Source organism: Desmodus rotundus, chromosome 4 (genome assembly GCF_022682495.2).
Source record: "Desmodus rotundus isolate HL8 chromosome 4, HLdesRot8A.1, whole genome shotgun sequence".
Lineage (NCBI taxonomy): Eukaryota > Metazoa > Chordata > Mammalia > Chiroptera > Phyllostomidae > Desmodus > Desmodus rotundus.
Window position 1 is genome coordinate 32,537,153 of NC_071390.1, and position 24,187 is coordinate 32,561,339.

Sequence of the window (24,187 nt, forward strand, 5' to 3'; positions counted from 1 at the left end):
GCTGAGCAGCACAGCTCACCCTCTTGCAATTTGGATTCAAGTAAGTTCTAGAACTCATCTCCAGTGAGATTGCTGATTTACTCTGCCCTCCTCCCTCTGCTAAATTTTATCTTCCATTTTGTTCCTTGTTATGTGTCAGCTTCTATGGAGACAGATTTCTGATTGGAAAGACAAAGGATGAGGTGGACAGCTGAGATATCTCTGATAAAGATAGTTAAATCCCTTCCTTTTTATAGCTGAGTACACCTTTGTTGTGCACACACAGTTGAGTGTATGTGGGTAGGTAAATATTTTGTTCCAAGGGCTGCAAAATGTTTCAGGAGCTATTAAGGAAGAACAAAAGCACCTTTTAGAACATCAGACACTAGCCAGCCCTAATTGCTGTGGTTTCTTTTTAATTACTGTGGTATTATCAGTGGATTGCTCTCAATTAACAGATTCTATTTAGGGAGTGCACCTGTGACACAATTTGGTCGCAGAAATTTTGTTACCTTTCTGGGCCTGGGAGCCGTAGAGATTTGTCCCACATTCTGCATTCTTTTCTCAGCAAGGCACAACCTCCCTCTTATCAGGGGAGGCAGGCTGCAGCTGGCGTCCCTTGGCTTGAGAGCTCCCAGGTGGATGCTGAATCAGGGACGGAGACTGCGTAGAAATGAGTTGTGTGTCAGGCAAAGGGACTTGTGCGGAGGCAGGATTTGGCTATATTGTATGACAGATCATACAAACAAATACTTTGAAACATGTTTTGACTCACATAAATCAACCAAATTGAACAAAAAAGGGTCATCAAAGAGTGGGTGGGGTGTTAGGGGAGCTTATGCAGATTAAGTGGGGCCTGATGTCTCTCAAGCCAGCCTCTGGCCCCAGCCCCGCAGGAGGTCTCAAGGATTCTGAGAATGCCTGATGATCCTGCTTGTTCTGGCAAAGAAAGTAATTTGGCCCTCTTACTTCTAATCTTAATTTTTTTTTTTGACTGCCTTTCAAGTGAGCCTGGGGCTTTTGGTGCCACATCCTGTATCACTGCTCTTTCATCTTGGGGGAATAGACACAAGTCAGCCATCCAGGGCCTTCAGTCGTCGGGGAAGCAACAGTTGGTAGAGAGACCCACACGGCAGTGGCTATTTCTAAGCAGCCAGCAAAACCAAACTGAGAGGACAGATCCTTTTCCAAATTGGTGTTTATTGGGTACAGGGGTAGTATCCATTTTAGCTTTTTGCTCATAACAGTTAGTCATTGTGTGTTTTCTAGGAGCTGTATGCCTTGGCCTCCCAGGAGTTAACTGGACCAGTGATTTCAGCTCACCAGTGGGTGAACATGACGGATGTTACCGTCTTGCTCAATTCCACGCACGCAGTAAGTGTCGCTGAGTCACATTGTTTATGCTACAACAGGAAAGCTCTGGGCTGATCTCATTGTTAGTGGACGTTTAACTTCTGTTTCTTTTTTTCTTTCCTTGTTTTCATTTTGTTTTTCAAAACTTTCCTTTAGGTGAAAACATGTAAACCAGCCCTGGGCTACAGTTTCGCAGCTGGCACCATCGATGGAGCTGGGACCTTCAATTTTACGCAGGGTGAGGTGCAGTCTAATGAACTCTGGTTCCAGGTTCTGAAACTGCAAGGTTGTGTCTCCTAAGAGAGTTTACTTGTAGCCAATAGAATTTCTACTTTATTTCTAAATTCTGGGGTGTGCAGATATTCCAGGTTTGCGCATGACAGCTAGATCTCCCAGGCACGGGTGTCTTTGGTAACTCAGCTTTCCGCTGATTTAAACAGAATCAGAGCCAACTTCTCTGTGCATTTTAGTGTACGGATGAGTACTTTTAGATCGTCCTTGGGCAGGGCTGGAGTTGGGGGTGCAGAGGGGACTTGTCCCTGTTCAACAATATGAGTCGGCTCTTCCAACTTGTTAACTAGTGTCTCTCTTTTCCTTATTCCTTTATTGAAGCCCAAACTCCTCAGGGCAGAGGGCAAAGGCCTTCAGGAGCCTAATGCATGTGGTCCCAGGTCCTCTTTCTGTATGTATTTCCACAAATTTACAACTGATTATTTTAGGTTTTATAATTTTATCCTTATTATTACAGTAATGATAATGATTGTAGAGTAGAGAAAGTAAAAAATAAAAGAAGGAATATCACCTATAGGAAACAGTATGGCTTATTTCATTCTCATCTTTTATGTATATATACTTTGGAACCATTAATTAAAACATTAATTAATACAGTTACAATTGGATATATTTGGCACCATCTTTCCTCATAATATTTCATTCACTTGGCTCTAATTTCCTAAAACAATAATTTTTAATAGCTTTATTGAGGTATAATTCACATGCCATACAGTGTACCCATGGAAAATATTACAGTTCAGTGGTGTTTAATATATTCACAGATATGTGCGACCATCACCACGGTTGATTTTAGAACATCTTCAATACCTAGAAAGGAACCCTGTGCTCTTTAGCTATTACAAGCCCCTAGTCCCCAAGTCTCCCAGACCTAAGTAACCACTAATCTTTCTGTCTCTATATTTTCTTATTTTGGACATTTCCTATAAATGGAATCATAAACTACGTAGCACGTTGTGTTGCCCTTTTTCATTTCACGTCGTGGTTTCAAGGTTCTTCTATGTTGTGCCATGCATCACTACTTCCTTCCTTTTTTTGTGACTGAGCATTTCACTACATGGTTTTACCAGGTTTTGTTTATGCATTCCCTGGCCGATGGACATTTGGGTTGTTCCACTTTTTGGCTTTTGTGACTTATGCAGGTATAAATGTTCATGTGTAAGCTTTTGTGTGGGCATATGATTTCATTTTGCCTCTTGAATATATACCTAAAGGTGAAATTGCCAGATCATATGGTGACTTTGTTTAATCATGTGAGACTATTTCCAAAATGACTGTGCTATTTTTCGTTTCCAGCCAATTAAAAAATATATATTTTATTTATTTTTAGAGAGGAGAAAGGAGGGAGAAAGAGGGAGACAAACATCCATTTGCGGTTGCTTCTTGTGTGTCCCCTACTGGGGACCTGGCCTGCAACCCAGGCATGTGCCCTGACTGGGAATGGAACCAGTGACCCTTTGATTCTCAGGCCAGCACTCAAATCCATTGAGCCACACTAGCCAGCGCTCCAGCCAGTGTTTTGAGGGTTCTGATTTCTCCACATCCTCATCAATACCTGTTACTCTCGGACTTTTTTTTTTTACTTTATCTCTTCACCTTTTCACCCAGCTCCCAACCCCCCTCCCCTCTGACACCTGTCAGTCTGTTCTCTGTGTCTATGAGTCTGTTTCTATTTTGTTTGTTAGTTTATTTTGTTCATTAGATTCCACCTATGAGTGAAATCATATGGTACTTGTCTTTCGCTGACTGGCTTATTTCACTTAGCATAATACTCTCCAGGTCCATCCATGCTGTCACAAGATTTCCTGTTTTTTTACAGCTGAATAGTATTCTATTATGCAATGTACCACAGCTTTTTAATCCACTCATCTACTGATGGACACTTGGGCTGCTTCCGAGTCTTGGCTATTGGAAATAATGCTGCAATGAATATTGGGGTGCCTATATTCTTTTGAATTAGAGTTTCAGGTTTTTTCAGATAGATTCCCAGAAGTTGAATCCCTAGGTCATAAGGCAGTTCCATTTTTAATTTTTTGAAGTAATACCATACTGCTTTCCACAGTGGCTGCACCAGTCTGCATTCCCACCAACAGTGCACAAGGGTTCCCTTTTCTCCACAATACCTGCTGTTTGATTTATTGGTGGCTTTTTGACTGTACTCACCCTATTGGGTGTGGATTGGCATCTCCTCGTGGTTGGGATTTGTATTTCCCTAATGATTCATTATGCTTAGTGTCTTGTCATGTGTTTATTGGCTGTTTGTATATATTTCTTGGAAAATGTCTGTGCATATGTTTTTCTCATTTTTAAATTGGCTATTTGTCTTTTTATTATTGAATTGTAAGAGTCCTTTACATATTCTGTATGAAAATACTTTGTCAGATATATGATTTACAAGTATTTTCTCCTATCCTATGATTTTGCTTTCACTTTTTGATTGTGTCCTTTGAAGCACAAAAGTTTTCAATATTGATGAAGTCAAATGGTCTATTTTTTCTTTTGTTACTCATGCTGCTGGTATCATATCTAAGAATCTTTTGCCAAATCCAATGTCCTGAAGACATACCACTTTTCCTTTCTAAGAGTTTTATAGTTTTAGCTCTTATATTTAAGTGTTTGATCATTTTTGAGTTAACTTTCACAGGTGATTTGAGGTGAAGGTCAGACCTCATTCTTTTGCTTGTGGCTATCTAGCTATCCCAGCATTATTCCTGGAAAGACCGTTGTATTTACCTATTGATAAATAAGTAATAAGTCTTGGTATGCTCATTGAAAATCAATTGACCACAGACACATGGTTTTATTCCTGGATTCCCAGTTCTGTTCTGTTGACTTGTATATCTTTCCTGTACTAGTACTACCCTTTCTTCATTACTGTTGCTTTGTAGCAAATTTTGAAGCCAGGACATGTGAGTTCTACTTTTTGTTCCTCTCAGATTGTTTTGACTATTCTGAGTCCTCTGCAATTCCATATGAATTTTGAAATCCAATTCTCAATTTCTAAAAAGAAGTAAGCTGAGATTCTGATAGAGACTGCATTGAATCTGTAGATTTAATTGGGGGATTGTAACCTTAACAATTTTAAGTCTTATAATCCCTAAATATAAATGTTTTTCATTTATTTAGATCTTTAATTTTTCAACAGTATTGTGTAGTTTTCAGTGTATAAATTTTACACTTCTTTTATTTTATTTCTAATTATTTTTCTTTTTGATGTTATTATAAATCAAATTGTTTATTAATTTTATTTGTGGATTGTTCATTGAAGGTGTATAGAAATGCAATTGATTTTGCATATTGATCTTATATCCTATGACCTTGCTGAACTGGATTATTAGTTTTAATAATTTTTTAGTGGATTACTTAGGGTTTTCAATATATAAGATCATGTAATCTGCAAATAGAAATAGTTTTAATTGTTCCTTTAAAATCTAGATGCTTTTAGTTTCTTTGTCTTGCCTAATTACCCTGGCTACAATCTCCACTCCAATGTTGACTAGAAGTGGTGAGGGTGAACATCTTCGCATTGTTTCTGATAGTAGAACAATCAGTCATTCATCATTGTGACATAGGCTGTGAGGTTTTTTCTTTCAAGTTGAAGACATCCCTTTCTGTATCTATTTTGTTGAGTGTTATCATGAAATGGAATTGGATTTTTGTCAAATGCTTCTCCTGTATCTATTGGGATGATCATTTGATTTTTGTTTTTTATTTAATGATTTATTACATTCATAAATTTTTGGATGTTAAACCAATCTTGTATTTCTGGGATAAGTCACAGTTAGTCATGGTATATAATTCTTTTTATATATTTCTGGGTTCAATTTGCCAGTATTTTGTTGTAGATTTTTGCGTACATATTTGTAATCTATATTGATTTATAGTTTTATTTTCTTGTTATATCTTTGTCTGCTTTTGTATCAAGGTAATATTGGCATCATACAATGAGTTGGGAAGTATTCCCTCTTTTACGTTTTTGGAAGAGTTTTTGAAGAGCTGCTATTTATTCTTCTTTAGATGTTTGTTGAATTCAGCAGTGACATCACCTGAGCTGAGCAATTCTTTGGGGGTAGTTTTTAACTCAGTCTCTTTACTTTTTACCCACCTAGGGAGACTATATGTTCTTAAGTCAGTTTTAACAATTTTTGTCTTTCTAGAAATATGTTAATTTTACCAAAGTTTTCTAATTTATTGGCATATAATTACTCACAGTATTCAGATCCTCTTTATTTCACCAAGGCCAGAAGTGAAGTGTTCTCTCATTTCTGATTCTAGTAATTTGAGTCTTTTCTCTTTTTATCTTGCTTAGTCTAGCTAAAATTTGTCCAGTTTGTTGATCTTTTCTTTGTCAATGAATAATTAAACATTGTTAACTAAATATTTCACTGTTAATTCAGTTCCATCATCTGTTGGAAAAAGTATAGTTGTTTTTAATCATAGAAACATTAAGACTCAAATTATACATTTGAGGTAATGAAGATGCAGTTTCCCCATAGGTTAATTACTTTTCTTTTTTTAAATATATTTTATTGATTATGTTATTACAGTAGTACCATTTTTTCTCCTTTTGCCCCCTCCATCCTGTACCTCCATTCCCTCCAGCAATACCCCCACACTTAGTTCATGTCCATGGGTCATACATGTGACTTCTTTGGCTTCTCCATCTCCTATATTATTCTTAACATCCCTCTGTCTGTTTTGTACCTCTAATTATGCTTCTTAATCCCTGCACCTTTCCCCCCATTCTCCCCTTTCCCCCTCCCGACTGATAACCTTTCTAATGATCTCTATATCTATGATTCTGTTCTTGTTTTGGTTGTTTGCTTAGTTTGGTTTTTAGATTCAGTTGTTGATAATTGTGAGTTTGTTGCCGTTTTAATGTTCATAATTTTGATCTTCATCTTTTTCTTAAGTAAGTTTCCTTAATATTTTATGTAATAATGGCTTGGTAATGAGGAACTCATTTAGCTTTACCTTGTCTGGGAAGCACTTTATCTGCCCTTCCATTCTACATGATACCTTTGCTGGATAGAGTACTCTAGGTTGTAGGTCCTTCCTTTTCATCACTTTGAATGTGACTTGCCAGTCCCTTCTTGTCTGAAAATTTTCTTTTGAGAAATCAGCTGACATTCTTATGGGAACTCCTTTGTAGGTAACTCTCTTCTTTATTCTTGCTGCTTTTAAGATTCTTTATCTGTAACCTTTGGCATTTTAATTATGATGTGTCTTGGTGTGGTCCTCTTTGTGTCCAACTTGTTTGGGACTCTCTAGGCTTCCTGGACTTGTATGTCTAGTTTCTTCACCAAATTAGGGAAGTTCTCTTTCATTATTTTTTCAAATAAATTTTTGATTTCATACTCTTCCTTTTCTCCTTCTGGCATCCCTATGATTTGGAGGTATGTTTGGAGATGTCCCAGAGGCTCCTCTTTTTTTTGAATTCTTTTTCTTCTTGCTGTGGTGGTTGAATGCTTATTTCTTCCTTATGTTCCAATTTATTGATTTGAATATTGATATCATCATCTCCATTGTTGGTTCCCTGTAGAATCTGCAGAGATGTTCAAACTTTTGGCATCTCTGGGCTATACTGGAAGAAGAGTTGTCTGGGGCCACACATTAAATACATTGTAAAATGTAATCACAACAAAGTCTCATAATGTTCTACTTAAATTTATGACTTTATGCTGGATCACATTCATAGCCATCCTGAGCTGCATGTGGCCCATGGGTCTCAGGTTGGACACTCCTGCAGATTTTTCTTTATTGCAGAGTAATAAGTAACCTTCATTTCTTCCTGGGTCTTTTTTATGCTGTTGCCATACTCAGTGAGTTCTTTGAGCATCCTGATAACCAATGTTTTGAACTGTTAGGTTGGTTATCTCTGTGTTGTTTAGTTTTTTTTTTTCTGGGGGTTTGTTCTGTTCTTTCATTTGGGCCATATTTCTTTGTCTCCTCAATTTGGCAACCTTTCTGTATTTGTTCCTGTGTATTAGGTAGAACTACTTTGACTCCCTGTCTTAGCAGTGTGACCTGTTATAGAAAAGGCACTTGTAAATTGTGTGGCATGGAGTCTTAGGTAATTGCCAGAGTGGGGAGACCCGCTTCACTGCTTTGTGGCTCTGTGTAGGGGGAGGGCTCAGAGAGGGGATGGTGCCACTGCCTGGCTTCTGGAGGTTTGCCTGGCACTCACCCTGTTTCCAGTCACTTCACTTACCCCCCATATGTGATTGTTGCCTTTCCAGCTGTTGCCGTGGTGCTGAATCCCAGAGGGGGGTGAGTCTGTGTAAGTCCTAAGTCCATGTGGGCCTTTTAAGAGGAGTCTCCTGGTAATCTGGCAATTTCTTCTGCCACCCAGACCCCCTCTGCTTTTTACAGCCAGAAATTATGGGGATTTATCTTCCTGGTGTTGGAACCCTGGGCTGTGTGGTCTGGCCTGGGGCTGGGATTTTTTGCTTCTGAGGTATCCCTTCCTATTTTTATCTACCTCATGTGAATGAAGGGCTGCCTGTTTTCCCGTCTCTCTGGCCACACTGGGTCTTCGCATCTCTCTGCCTGTCTATATGTTTCCACGCCTCCTACCTGCCTGGTTGAATGTGGCTTCTTTAAATCCTTGGTTGTTGGACTTCCTTCCATACAGCTTGATTTTCTGATAGTTTTGGGTGTTATTTGTTTTGAGGTATAGTTGTAACTTTCTCTGTAGTTGGGTGAGAAGGTGAAGCGTGTTTACTTACGTCTCCATCTTGACCAGAAGTCTAGTTACTTTTCTTACAGTTACGGTTTAACCGATGTAAAATTAGTACAGACTAAAAACTAATCTTGTCCTCTCAGAAACTTTTGGTTTCCCCTCTTCTCTTTATGTTTTAATATTCATGTGTATTACATTTGCATGCATTAAAAACCACAACAGATATTTTGATATCCACTTTCAATAGTAATATGTATTTTCAAGAATATGGTCTTTTACATTTACTACATATTTACCACTTTCATTGCTCTTTTTCATCTTAGATTTGTCTATATAATAATATTTCCTTTTAGCCTGAAGAATGTCGGTTCCTTAAGAGCAAGTCTGCTAGTTACCAATTCTCCCAATTGTCCTTCATTTGAGAATGTTTTTATTTTGCCTCATTCCTGAAGGATATTCTCTCAATATAGAATTCTTAGTTGATAGTTTCTTTCTTTAAAGATGTTATTGTATCATCTGGTGGTTTCTGATTAGAAATCCCTGGGTATTTAAGTCTTCCTTCAGCTTCTTTCAAGGTTTCTCTTTTAATTTTTGGTTTCCATCAGTTTGACTATGAGGTTTCTTTTTTATCTTTATCGATATATTTTTGACATATATGCATATTTAAGGTATATACTATGATGATCATTACACATATATATTGTAAAATGATTACCACAATAAGGTTAAACACCTCCATCCTCTCACATCATTACCTTATCGTTGTTGTGATAACATGTAAGATCTATTCTCTTAATGACTTTCAAATATTTAAGTAGTGTTGGTAATTATAGTCATAATGCTTTATGTTAGATTCCCAGAACTCATTTATCTTATAGCTAGAAGTTTGTACCCTTTGCACAAAATTTTCCCATTCCCCTTACTCCCCAGCCCCTGACAACCACAATTTTACTCTCCTCTCTATGAGTTTGGGTTTTATGGATACCACATATAAATGAGAACATATAGTATTTATCTTTCTCTGTCTGACCATTTTCCTTCTTCCTTTCCAATTTGGATGTCTTTTGTATCTTTTTCTTGCTTAATTGCTCTACATGGGACTTTTTATTTTAATTGGGGGAGGGGGATACTGATTAGACAGGAGGACATACTGCCATTAGTTGGGTCTTGTCTATTATCCATCCAATCACTCTATCATTTGTATGGAGAATTTATTTCCATTGAAAGTAGTTATTTATAGGTGAGGACTTACTAGTGCCATCTTATTAGTCATTTTCTGGCAGTTTTGTAGTTCCCTTGTTCCTTTCTTTATCCCTTTTTGTCTTCCTTTGTGATATTATGATTTTTAATAGTGGTATAATTTCTTTATCTTTTGTTTACTATAGGTATTTAATTTTTAGTTATCATGAAGCTTATGGAAAACATCTTATATTGTAGGCTGATAATTTAACTTCAATCGCATAAAAAACTACCCTTTTGCCTTCTCTCTCCATTTTTTTATGTTTTAATGTCATAATTTATATCTTTTCAATATTGTGTACCCATTAATAAATTATTGTACTCTTAGTTATTTCTAATGCCTTTTTGTCTTTTAACTTTCATGCCAGAGTTAAGTGATTTACATACCACCATTACAATATTATTCTAAATTTGACTGTGTACTTACCTTTCCAGTGAGTTTTATACTTTCATATCTCTTATGTACTGAAAGCATTTTTGCATTTCAGGTTGAAGAACTTCCTTTAGCCTTTAATGTCCAATAATTCATATAGGCTCTCTTAACTCTTTTCATTCCTTTTTTTCCTCTGATTAGATAATTTTAAACGACTTGTCTTTGAGCTGACAGATTCTGCTTGATCAAATCTGCTGTTAATACTCTTTATTGTATTGTTCATTTCATTCATTGTGTGCTTCAGCTCCAGAATTTTTGTTTAGTTCTTTTTTTAAAATACTTTCTGTCTTTCTGTTGAACTCATTTTGTTCATAAATTATTTTCCCCGACTTTGTTAAGTTGTCTATCTGTGTTCTCTTGTAGCTTGCTGGGCTTCTTTAAAACAATTACCTTGAATTCCCTGGCAATTTGCAGCTCTCCACTTCTTTGGGGGTGGCTGTTGGGAAATTATTATGTTCCTTTGTAGATGTCATGTTTCCTTTTGTTATTCTTGCAACCTTGTGATTTGTCTGTGTATTTGTTGGAGCAGTTACCTCTTCCAGGCTTTACAGGCTGGTTCTGGTGGGAAAAGGCCTTCACCTGTGGCTGGGTGAGCTGTTTCAGTTCTAGCTCCAGAGTATGCCATATGAGTGACATAATCTCCATGTAGCTCTGTCAGCTTAGGTCAGTATTGCTGAAGATTGCATGGGTCCTCACAGGCCAAGCTTATGGGCATCTGCAACTGCCATGAATAGTGCTGGGAACTCCTCATCTCTTTTTCTCCCATGAGGGATGTCATGTCCAAAGTATCTCTGTTGGTGCTAGGTTTGGCTTGCACATGCCCTCACAGTGGTGGTGGCACTGATGTCTGATGCTTGGGCACCCATGGAATAATGACAGACCTGAGATCTGGAGCATGTGTATTCATGGGGCAAGAGCAGCTCTGGGGTCTAGGGCACTGATTTGCCATCAGTAATAGTAATTCTGTGCCTTAGGTGTGTGCACACGTGGAACAGCCACAGAGCTGGGGACTGGAGCACATGTACTTGCAGAGGACAGTGGCTCTGTGGTCCACGACAATGAATAGTGCATGGTGGTGGTGTGGTGGTGGCTGCAGCATCTGAGATGCAGGTGCATGTAGAGGAGATGCAGGTGCATGTAGAGTAGCTGCAGATTTGCAGTCTGGAGCACAGTGAGGTCAATGTGGGGGTCTAAAACAAGGATGTATGTGAAGCAGCCTGGGCTCTGGGGTCAAAGGCATGTATGGAGTTTGGAGTGGGGGCTGACAGCCTTGGTCCCAGGGCAGCACAATAGCAGTTCCTTATGAGGGAGGTACCAGAGCATCTCTCTCCCTCAGGGCCCATGATGGTGACGGCCTCTGGTTACTTCAGTCATAAAAGCTGCTGGTGTCCTCTGTGGAGCAGGCTGCTGGGGTCTGTGCCAAAGAACACAACAGGGTCCTCTGCTGTGAAAAGTGCTGGGAGTCTGTTGCGACGTTCAGCAGCAGGGATGGCTTGGGTCCTCCACAGAGCAGGGCTCTGAACTCCGTGATGGCACCTGCTGTGTGGCTGACACTGATAGCATGGGCCCTTCCTCTTTGTTCTTAGCTGTCTTCAGATGTCTGGGCCATGCTAATCTTGCCAGTGATTCTTTCTATGTAGCTAGTCTGATGTTTTGCTCCACTGCATGGCTATAGGTTCTTAGTTGGACTCTTGAGCCCTCCCAGGGCTATTTTCATCTGTGGATAGCTGTCTAATTGTTGTCTTTTTATTGGGGGGAGGGCAAAGGCCAGTATTTTCTACTCTTGCATCTTGCTGTTGTCATTCTCCTTTCTTAGTGTGGGTATTTAAAGCTATAAATTTCCCTCTCAGTGCTATTTTATTGCATCCCATAAGGTTTTGGTATATTGTCTTCATTTGCATTCATCTGAAAGTATTGAGAGTATTTTTTATATTTTCTTTTGATTTATTCCTTGGTTATTAGCTATTTATGATTATGTTGTTTAATTTCCACATATTTGTGAGTTTCCCAAATATCCTTCTGTTATTTATTTCTAATTTCATTACACTGAGGTTAGAAAACATACTTTGTGTTATTTATCTGCTTTAAAACTTACTGAGCTTTGTTTTACGGCCAGCATATGGTCTATCCTCGATAATGTTTCATGTGCACTTAGAAGACTGTATATTATGTTGTTGGATACAGTTATCGGTAGGTACCTGCTAGGCCTAGGTGGCTTCTAGTGCTGCTCAAGTTTTCTACTCCCCTATTGATCTTCTGACTAGTTGTTCCATCTGTTACTGACAGGGGATTCTTGAAGTTCCAACTGTTATTATTGATTCTCTTTCTCCTTTCCTTTCTGTCAGTTTGGTTTATGTACTTTGGATGCTCTTTCATTAGGTCCACATGTGTTTGTAACTTGTTGTGTGTCCCAAATGGATTATGGAATCTAAGTTTATAGGTTTTGTAGTCAACATAACTTTTCCCTGTACTATGGACTTTAGGCTGGCTTTTTGCTTTTTACTGATTGTGTGTGTGTACAGATAATTAAGTGGGGATTCGAGAGAGGTGCTTTCAATGACCACAAGCCAAAAACAACTGGTACTTGAAGTTGTAGGTATCATTTTTAGTTTTCAAAATGGGAAATCTACAGTTAATTACATCATATTATTTTTATTTTAAATGCAGAAGAGGACTAGAAATAAAACTTTAAGGATGTTGAGCAAAATATATTATTTTATTCTATCAACCACATGAAGATGTAATTAAGTAACAGCTCTTATTTTAGGAAGCACAGGAACTTTTGCTTCTTCTACTTTTCAGACTGTTTGGGGTCGTTAAATAACAGCCTTAATAGAATCTCTGGAACTCCTAAGAGCATTGTACGATATTTGTCAAAATGATGACACTTTTCAGGGGGTTGGAATCATATTTATTAAAACATTCCTAACAGGGACAACGGTAACGGATCCATTCTGGGAAACTATTCGTGATCAAATCTTGGGGAAGCCATCTGATGAAATCAGAGAGTGTCACAGACCAAAGCCAGTCCTTGTTCACACTGGAGAGGTAAACCCTTTTGTCATCATGGTGAAATTAGCATGCTGCTTTTTTAAATGTATGAAGTGTTGGATGTGAATGGTAGACCTCTGTTGGCATGGGAGGTCTTATTCAGATATTCCCACATCAAAATATTTAATATCAAAAGTATAGATGCTATGAGTCTAAAAATAACTGGCATGATTATTAAATATTTTAACTTTGAATTTGTGTGTGTGTTATTTTTAATCTTTTTTTTAACTTTGTTTATTGTTCAATTATCTTTGACTTTTTGGTAAATAACTGAAACAGTTGGAACACTGAAAAAGGAAGAATCAGAATAACATTTGTCTTATTTAAAATTCAGTTATGTTATCTCCAGGACAGGAGTTCACACAGAACTCTCTGCAGAGAAAAACATCTCAGTGTATATCAAAAGAAATGTGCTCACGTCTCAACCTTCTCACAAATCAAGCAATGTTATTAACTAAAGCAATATTCTCTCAATACTCCTTTGGAACATGGACTTTCATGTTCTACGTGCCAAAATGCAATGCCAGTGTTTGTGATGTGACCTGCTGATATAGAAAATAATTTTTAAAGAGAGGTTTTTTCCTCCTCTAATATTCAATGAAAATTCTTCAGGAAGAAGAAAGAGAGGAAAGGAAAGGATTAGAGAGGAAGATTGTATACTAATTTGAAAATGGAAAGGGATAGATTCTCTTGGAGAAAACTTGGAAAGTAAGGCAAGACTAGGTAACTAAAAACTTAAAGTGCTACTAGAGTAAAAAGAGCAATCATCAAGGCAGGCTATTCCAAATGATGGAATTAGTCGTCTGTTCTGTGTAAGGACGGTCACCACAGTACTCTGGGAGAATCCTTGGCTGTGTCGCACATTGTGGTTCCACAAAGACAAATCCACCAAAACTTCATCGATGAGAAAGTGAGTCCAGGTTAATGGGGCATTGACATTGGACATTCACATGTTCTGACTAGATAGAATATTGAATGTTACGTCATGAATTAGAAACAGAATCTGTGATAGTAGGATAAGACACCAAAACCAGCTGGAAACATTTTAAATCTTTAGTAAAGAAACTTCTGCGATCATCACACATCTCTTGACCACAGCAGTAATAATATTCCTAACACAGTGTTCGTGTTTTGGGTTCTTAGCTGTCGAAGCCTCACCCCTGGCACCCAGATATTGTTGATGTCCAGATTATTACTCTTGGGTCCTTGGCCATCACTGCCATCCCGGGGGAGCTTACGTAAGTTCTTATTTTTTATTTTGTGGTTAAAAATGTAATTATTGGGTGTGTATTTCTGTTGGAATCCCCTATCACGGGCAGGTGGTTCTGTACTGGCTCATCTGTAGCTCATTGCACTGTATTTGGCAACATTAGCAAATATTCCCACCCTCTTTTTGTGGGTCCTCTGAAGAATGCATCTTTCTATGCTTGTTACTGGTGTGTAACTTGAAGCAAACATAAAAACTTGAAAACTTATCATTTCTAATTAAAATGATGTGGTGAATTATGATGTCAGTAGAAAGACTTGAAATAATATTAAGTACGGATGCTGAAAACAATCAGCTTAGGTTTTAGCAGCATGAAAGAATATTTTAAATCAAATGTTTAAAGACGTTAGGCAGTCTTTCCTATCTTATTAAGAAGCAATTTCATCTTTCCTGTTGCTCAGGCCCTAAATCTTAGTTACTCCTGAATTCTCTCCTTTTCAATTTCTACGGCTTTCAACCCTTCAGCAAAATCCTGTATGCTCTACCCAATACTTTCTGCTACTTCCCCAATGCCCCAACTCCCCTCTGCTCTAAGCCACCATTATTTCTCCCTGTCTCACCCTCTTGCTTCCTCCCTTACTTCTCTATGGTATTTTATCAATACCACAGCTGGAGGAATCCCTGTAAACCACAAGTTAAGCTGTGTCCTGCTCAAAACCCTCTACTGGCTTCCCATCTCACTCTATTAAATCCTCCAACCCTTACATTATCCTACAGGGCCCTTTGGTCTGATTTCATATGACTCTCCCTCTCCCCTTCCTTCCTTCAGTCACTTCGGCTTCACTGCAGTTCCCAGACTCATTAAGCATGCTCCTGTCTTAGCACTTCTCAACTTAATGGTTCCTTCTGCCTGAAACACTTAGTCTCCAGTAATCCCTTGACCAACTCTTTTATTCCTTCAGTTCTCTGCTCAGAACTCAAACGGGGCTGCCAGTTCTGCTTATACTATATGACATTGTCTTCACCCAGCGCCTCTTCCACCACCACCACCGCCGCTTCCACCACCACCGCCTCACTGCAGCACCAGCAGCGGCTCGGCACCACCACCATGGCCACAATGACGGCCCCATTCCCTTTCACCCTCTCCTCTACCCTGTGTTCTTCATAGGACTCACTGTCATCTGACTGTTGGATTTGCTTATTGACCACCTTCCCTCCCTAGAATGTTAGCTCCATACTGCTGAAGTGGGCCTGGTGTGTAGTCGGGGCTCAGAGTTTTAGGAAGGATTAAATTAATGAATGTGAGTTCTTGGAAGGCAGGGATAGTACACTCTCTACTTACCTTAGCTCTTATTGACATAGAATGTAACTGATATATTTTGTTGAATCAATGAATGGAAAATGTTTGTGATCCTTCGCCAGGTATATTCATTGATTCTTTTTCCCTCCTTCAAGTTATCTGTTTTCATTTTAGAATTTGTTTTGAAGATATGACAGTCAGGAAAAAAAGCTCAACTTTAGCTTTGCTTTGTCTTTGAGTTCCTCCATAACGTACAATTGTGTGATGAGCCAGGGTAACTTTTAGGCTTCTACTACCAGCCATTCTGTGTACTTTGCACACATTTGAAATAGGAAAACATTTAGATGATTCTGTTTCCTTTACTCAGGACCATGTCTGGGCGAAGACTTCGGGAGGCAATTAAAACAGTAAGTTAAAAATCAAATAACATCTATGCATTTATATTTGGTGAAAAGAATTTCCTGTCCATATGATCAACCTTTTAAATTAGTCTGTGCTAAAATGACTAGAGTTTTATACTTCTTAGAAATAATGGCTAGAGGTAAATATGAAATATTGATGGTATAAGAACAAATTCAAAAATATAAAGAAAGGAACTGTAGTCAGGTTAAAAATATTTTATTGGTATTTATGTATTGATAATTTAAAATTTAATAATGGTTTTATGGATTAAATAGTAAATAGCCCCTAAGTACCTAGATATATTATAGTTTTATCTAAATAAAATCTAACATGCTGAGGATTATGTATTTTATCTATAATTATGATTTTCTTTATACTCAGGAAGTATTATAAATGGTTCTAAAATGACATAATCAACATATATCTTATTACTTTGGACTTGGAAATAACTATTGCCTTTGGTTAGTAACCTCCCATTATACTTTCTAGGAAACTGATAAAATATCTTTATTTTAGTAAAGGAAGATTCTACATCTGTCAGTGTAACCATTAAGATGTTCGTAGAGCCATTGACTTGTCCAGCTTAGTGCGGAGTTACGGCTGTAACCTTTACCCAGGGCCTCTGGATCTGTCTGCATTCTGCATTCTGTTTGATCATTGGGAGAATATTGTTAAGGGACACATCTTACACTAATGGTTCATATCTATGATTGTGTGTCAAGTATAGCTGGGATGATAATATACTTTAAGATGAAGAGTAATTTTCCTGGGCTCTACCTCTCCCCCCTCTCAGGAGTTTGCAACTTATGGGATGCAGAATATGACTGTGGTTATTTCGGGCCTAAGCAATGTATACACACATTACATTACCACCTATGAAGAATATCAGGTAAAGTACAACTTTTTTTTTATCATTTGGGTGAAATACACCCTGGCTAAGACTGTTGTGTCAAATGCAAGTTTTCTTTCTAGACTTAATCATGTTTTTGAGAGATAATTGTGTGTTAGAACAAATAAGAGAATGATAAGCCAGAGGTTGTATTTGTAGTTCCAGGTTTACCATTTACAAGTTCAGACTAGAAATCTAGTCTCGTTGACTTTCACTTTCCCTGAAATAAATTACTTTGTCAGGAGCACTGGGTTGTGGCATACAGAATTCCTAACTCTATCCATGATGGTTCTGTAGAATCCGGGGAAACTCCCACTGACAGCTGCTGCTTATTGAATGCACTAGCTAAACACCTTGCAATGTGATCTTAACTAACCCTTACAATAAACCCAGGAGCAGGGGCTTATTACATTCGTGGCATAGACTGAGAAACAGAGTCTCCGAGATTTAGTGGAGGCTGCTGGCTAGCAGTGTTTCTGTGTTTACAAGTAGCACAGAGAGTAGACCAACTACTTTCTAACAACAGTAGTTGACATGAGAGCAGTTTAGAGCCACACAATTGACGCTTTCTAATGGATCTGCACCTATTCCCAGGCGTGTAGTCTACCCCTCGGCCAATGTTCAGTGGGCCCTGCAGTGGACCCTACCCTGTGCCCTCTGTTGACTTGGTCAAAGGTCTCTCTGCCTTCTAGGAAGTTCTGTTGAATTGAGGTAGACTTGGATGGGAATACTTTTTCATTTATTCATTTTTAATTTATCAATAACTATTATTTATCATTTCCTCCAATTATGGATGTAGGTGACAAATGACAATATTAGTAGATCTCTGACTTCATCACCAATAGGAACTACAGATATTTTTCCTATCATGCAGAATTATTTCAGATCTGGAAATATCTTTTACTCTCATCACTATTTTAAAATCATAGTAGTTATTCAATCTGCTACTAGATCTTGTTATTCAATAAAGGAACACAAATATTATTGTCATAAAATTGTTTTATTATTGTTTGATTTGTGTATTTTAATCTGATCAGTTTTCTTTGTCAGTGCATGCATTATATTTTATGTATTTAGAAATATTAATCTGAGAGGGGTTCATAGGCCTCAACAGATAACCAGAGATGTTCACGGCCCAAATAAGTTTTGGGACCCCTACATACTCATCTCCTGGTTCAGGGACATGCTCCTGCAAATATTAATATTAATTAGTTAATTTATTCATTCATTCATTCCACAGATATGTGTTGGGGATGTACAGTACTAGCCAATATGCGGGCATAACAGTGAATAAGAACCTGCCTCCCCGACCTCAAGATGACTAGAACGTATGCTCTTGTGAGAGGGATGCACAAGGTGGTGTGAAAAAAAGAGAAAGAGCACCAGTGTAGACTAAGTATTTGAGCCTGGGGACTGGCAGATTCTTTGGAAGATGTAACATCTGTCTGAATTCTTAAGAGTGAGTAAGAGCTAATTAGGCAAATAAATACATGTTTGGGAAGGTGTTTCATACTGAGGGAGCTACACAGGCCAAGGTCCAGAGCGGCAGCCTTAGTACATGTAAGAGCGCATAAGTAGTTGAGCTTCATGGAATACGCACAATGAGGGTAGTGAGTCAGGCTAGAGTGAAAGGCAGGGGTTAGTTGAAGAGTTTTACTCTGTGCTACAGAGCTTTGACTCAATAAGGAGGGTTTTGGGAAACCCGCAGAATTCAAAGAAAGGAATTCTCTGATTAAATCTGTGATTTAGAAAGATCACTGGGATGGCAGTGCAGAAAATGAACTGGGAGGGCAAGCGTGGGGACGGAACTGAGTACCAAGCTGTAGTTACGACTGCGGTGAGAGGTACGGGTACAATCAAGGTAAAAACAGCAGAGACAGAGCAAAACAAAACGATTCAAGAGATTTTAAGGAACATTGACTTGCAGATTCATAAGACACAGGAGGAGGGGGCGAGAGGAACCTGATGACCGCCAGCTGACCCTGGCATGGGAGCCTGGAAGGATGGCATTCACTGAGATAAAGAACATTGCCGGGAAAGCTGGTGTATTGGGAGTGATGAGCTCCATTTTAGATTTGATGAATTCCAGGTTCCTTTGAAACAACCGAAGGCTTGGAGCTCGGGTAAAAGGAGATACGTTGGGTTCTGTTTTATAGCCCTATGAGGGGTGAAATGTTGTTTCCCCAGATTGTACTGTCACCACCCAATTTGTCCAGGAGTTACTAAGAATCATTTTTCTTCATTGTTTTCTCCTGGTGTGTCCATGGGGGAAGCATTTATATTACAAGTACTTAAAATAGACATAAACTCAGGAGCTAGTAGATTAAATGGGCTGACAGTCCAAATGGCATAAGCCAGGAGAACCCACTGCCTTTAATGAGTAGTTGATGGGAGCCATGAGCTTTAGCCGGGAAATGAAAACACCCCTTCCCTTTGTCATAATTAATCTTGAATTATGCCAGTTGGAGCTACGTGAGATGTCCCAGCGCTACTCCTCTCCTAAGGTGGGACACCTCTGCAAATGCACTGAGATATGCAGACTGGTGTGCAACTGCCCCTGTGGTCCCTGCAGGTTCAGCGGTATGAGGCAGCATCTACAATTTACGGACCACACACTCTATCTGCTTACATCCAGCTCTTCAGAGTCCTCGCTAAGGCCATTGCTACGGTAATCAAAAGTTGTATGCATATGCGTCTCAGGGGTGGGAGACACAGAGGGAGGCAAAACAGAACCTTAGCTGTGAGTGTGCAGTTTTTAAAAATCCTTTATATTTAAAAAATTATATATATATATATATGGCTCTGAGGCATTCCTAAGAAATGAAACAGTAATTTTAGATTCAGTAAATGCCTTTTGGTTGTGGTAGCTTTTTTCACATGTATTATATTATCCTCACAATCATTATATGAAGCATGGAAGTTATCACTTTTCCCCTATTTTTCAGATGAGCAAAGAGGTTCAGAGATGATAAGTGATCGGGCTTATTATAACTAGATCCAGGCGGTGAATCAGCACTCTCTAACCCTGGCTAGCTTCTCTCCAGTCGCTTCAAGAACTGAGTGGGTCATCAATTCCGAGATGCCCATTTTTCATGTTATTACATCTCTGAAATTGGGGTGCATCTTCCAATCATAGGAGTCTTACTATTATAATTGGTGGCATGATTTTACTTTCTTGGTGGTTCACAAATAATAATAGTTGTTGTGGTCAATAGAATCTTATTGACTACAAATAGAAACTTATTTGATGAAGTTCACCAGTACCTGGGAACGCACATAATATTATATCTACCTAAAACATGCGCACTTAAGCAACTTGACCTAAAGGAACTCCACTTGTGGAAATCTTTCCTTGGAGAACAGTTATTTATGAGACTGTACTCTGTTGTCCGATTATTAGTCAACAAGCAGGATGAAGAGTTAAAATAATAAACAGACCGTTGTGTAATATCCCCTAAGCCCCAAAAGGCTGTGAACTGGTTACGGCATAGCAAAGATAATAAATGCCCTTCAAAGAGCTAGGACGTATTAAACTGAAACAAAGGACAATGCTGTTTCTGTAGGTCAAACAGTCGTCATCTGCCCCCACTTAATTAGTTGCTTATTGTGTGTTTGAAGTTTCAATACAAGGTGTCAGGATATAGTTCAATTGTTTCATCATAATGTTCTTAATTTTAGGTTTGATACTTTTTTCAAAGGGGAACTATTTTATTTTTCTTCATAGAAGCTGTAACTATTTGTAGAATATTCAGATTATACAGAACAAGTGTAAATTTATAATCCATCCCTTGAGAGGACCACTGATTAACTTTCATTGTAGGCATAGGTCTATAGCTCTTCCCATGGAAATAGATTTCTCAAATTTTATAGTGATATTTAGGAATAAAAGTATGAGTCATTTTGTGGAAATTCATTTCACAGAATTTTATGGTTATGTATCTAAGACTAGTTACATGATTAAAAAAAAAAACTACTGAGTATCTCCGGGCCTAATTCTCATTTGTGAAATGGAAATGATAACAGGTTACATACTATTGTAAAGATTAACTATAGAAAATAATTACGAAAGTACATTAAATACCTATAAAGGACTATTTAAGTTTGGGGTTTTTGCATTAAATTTAGCATTTTGATGACATTATGGAAGGTGGCAAATTTTGTAGAAAACAGAGATTAAAACAGTCAGGATATAGACAGACCTTAACCTTTAAATTAAAAATATATTTATTATATTATTTACTCAGCACAGAGGAGAATTTAAGAAAAAACCTTGGGACTGATGCTAGACAAAAGAAGCTCAACACTTTTTTAAAAATAAAAGAATGATTACAGTGTCTTGTCATGAAGGCTTACCATGTGCTGGGCTCCTTTGCAAAGTCGCACAGTTAAAAACTGGTTGGCCTAGAATCTAAAGCCGTGTAGCTTGCTTCCAGGCTTACATTCCGATCGCTAAACTTCACTGCCTGGGGGAGTGAAAGTGTTGCTATGACCAAAACTTTCTTCTAGTGACAAAAGTTTAAATTATGCACACTTAGGCTCGCATTTTAGCAAACCTCCGCTCACATTTTGTTAAAGTAGTTAGGTCTTGGAGGCAGAGAGGGAGGGAGGGATGGATTCCTTTAATGAAGGCATTTCTGGGGATGGGGATCTTGGGAAAGCGTCTTTGCCTCTACGTTGTGCCCTCCTTAAGCAGGTGTTCTCTGTTCTAGGACACAGTAGCCAATCTGAGCAGAGGTCCAGAGCCTCCATTTTTCAAACAACTGATAATTCCATTAATTCCTAATATTGCGGACAAAGCACCGATAGGCAAGAATTTTGGGGATGTCCTGCAGCCGTTGAATCCTAAGTACAGAGTGGTAAGATTCACAAAGAGATCTTGGAATGCTTCAGAGAAGCCTGTATTTGCGGATGACCAGGAAGGCGGGGGAGAGGGGGGTGGGTGGGGAGTAGGGGAGGGAGGGGAGAGATGTTGTCAACGGCAGCATCTGCCTCTAATGATGCCATAGATCATCAGCTGTTAGCAACAATAACTTTGGTAATTGTTCTTATCTCTGCAGAGGCTCTGCAAACATGATAATGGGGAAACAATTATTTTTCAGGTGGTAATTATGTAAAATTGAATTTCTAAAATCCAAATTATTCTTTTTCTTCTTAAATGGGTGGTCATGGAATCATTCATTAGAGCTCAGAAAAGTTGTCTCTTAAATCAAGGACAGCAAAGGCACATAGAAATGAATCAGGATTTGTACCACTATTATTTTATATTAACTGTCCTTCAACTTATATATAATGTCCTTCAAGTTTGCTAAATTATGTATTAGTTCTAATAGATTTTTTAGGGGGTTAGTTGGAGTCCTTAGACGTTTCTACATATAATATGATGTTATCTGTGAATAAAAACAGGTTTAATGCTTGTTTTTTGGATTCCTTTTTTGGATACCTTTAATCCACCCCCCGCCCCCCACGTATTGCACTGGCTAGAATTTCTAAAAACAACATTGACTAGAAGCTGTAACACTGGCCATTCTTGTCTTGTTTCTAATCCTCAGAGGAAAAGTGTTCAGTCATTAAGTGTAACTTTTGTTGTTTAGGATTCTTTCTATTTCCTTCTCTTGCTGATTTGTTGAGAGTTTTTGTGAAGAGTGGGTATTGGATTTTTTTCAGGTGCTTTTCTGTAACTACTGAGAGGATCATGAGGTTTTTGTTTTCCATTCCATTAACATGGTATATTGCATTAGTTGGCTTTCAGATATTAAATAAATATTCATTAGTAATGGTATATAATCATTTTTATATGTTGTTGAACTTGGTTTGGTAGTATTTTGCTAAAAAGTTTTGTGCTCATCCCCATGAGGGATATTTGCCGACGCTTTTCATATGTTGTCCTTGTCAGGGTCACTCTGGTCTCAAGGAATGAGTGAGGAAGTGTTCCCTCCCGGTTTTCTGCAAGTGTGTGCAGAAGACTGGTATCACTTCTTCTTTAATATCTGATGAGATTTATCACCAAAGCCATATGGACCTGGGCTTCTCTTTGTGACAAAATTTCAAACTACTAATTCATTTCCTTTAGTTGGGTTAGGCCTATTCAGATTTTCTGTTGTCTTTAGATACCTGCATTTTTCTGAGAATTTGGGTTTAGAGACCAGATATATGCAGTGTTTTATTTTCTCAGATCTATAATATGCATCTTAACTACTTGCAACCTACTTCAATATAATAACTTACTTCCAAAAAAATATAAAAAGATTTGTCCAATATATCTCTTTTCCCTTTCCTATCCTTGTGATATTATTGTATGTATTATATTTATATAAAAATGAAATAATACAGTGTTTAACTTTTGTTTTATATAATCTTATGCCTTTTAAAGAGGTTAAGAGAATATATGGAAAATTATCTCCACATAATACTGATTTACCCACATATTGACCAGTTCTACTGCTCTTTATTTCTTTCAAGAATTTGAAGTAGCCCTGGCTGGTGTGTCTCAGTGGATTGAGAGCCAGCCTGCAAACCAAAGGATCACTAGTTTGATTCCCAGTGAGGGCACATGCCTGTGTTGTGGCCAGGTCCCCACTAGGGGGCACAAGAGAGGCAATCACACATTGATGTTTCCCTCTCTTTAGCCTTCCCTTTTCCTCTCTCTAAAAAATAAATAAAATCTTTAAAAAAAAAGAATTTGAATTAACATGTAGCACCATTTCCTTTCAGCCCGGAGGACTTCCTTTAGTATTATTTTTTATGACAGTTTGCTAACAAGAAATTCTTTCAATTTTTGTCTATCTGGAATGGCTTTATTTTTTTCTTTATTTTTGAAGAATAGTTAGGTTGCCTTCTTGGTTGAGAATTTTTTTTCTTTTATCACTTTGAATATGTTATCCTATTGTTTTCTGTCCTTTATTCTCTAATGAGAGACCAATTGTTGATCTTACTAAGTATTCCTCCTGGTAGGTAATGAATCATTTTTCTTTTGCTGCTTTCAAGATTTTTCTTTTTTCTTTCTGCCACAAGTTTGCTACAATGTGTCTAAATATGAAATACTTTGTGTGCATCCTACTTGGTATTTGTGCAATTCCTTGGATCTCTAAGGTAATGTTTGTCAAATCTGGGAAGTTTTCAGCTATTATTTCTTCAAAATTTTTTGTCCTTTTATCTCTTTTCTGTAAGTCTAGGGCTTCTGTTTCATGAATTTTGGTTTTTGTCGATGTTGTTCCATGTGTTCCTGAGGCTCTGTTAATTTTCATTTAATTTTATCTTCTCTCTATTCTTCAGATGGGACACTTTATATTGATGCATTCTAGTTCATCTGTCCTTTCCTCTGTCATGACACATTTGATATTAAGCCCATGGAGTGATTTTTC

At 38.0% G+C, this 24,187-nt stretch overlaps 1 protein-coding gene across 4 annotated transcripts in view; it reads left to right on the forward strand.

Moving 5' to 3' along the window:
• The window catches only part of ASAH2 (N-acylsphingosine amidohydrolase 2), a 73,380-nt gene that overhangs the window by 39,794 nt on the left and 9,399 nt on the right, over nt 1-24,187 (forward strand). For 3 of the 4 annotated variants that reach the window (XM_024563426.4, XM_045197796.2, XM_053923372.1), the window contains exons 11-18: nt 1,249-1,353; nt 1,489-1,570; nt 12,910-13,025; nt 14,172-14,266; nt 15,903-15,942; nt 16,731-16,826; nt 19,399-19,494; nt 21,536-21,682. In XM_024563426.4, the coding sequence (XP_024419194.2) occupies nt 1,249-1,353; nt 1,489-1,570; nt 12,910-13,025; nt 14,172-14,266; nt 15,903-15,942; nt 16,731-16,826; nt 19,399-19,494; nt 21,536-21,682 (777 nt within the window). Of the gene's footprint in view, nt 1-1,248; nt 1,354-1,488; nt 1,571-12,909; nt 13,026-14,171; nt 14,267-15,902; nt 15,943-16,730; nt 16,827-19,398; nt 19,495-21,535; nt 21,683-24,187 lie in introns of those variants that run through there. The other variant, XM_045197797.3, reaches the window with a different exon arrangement.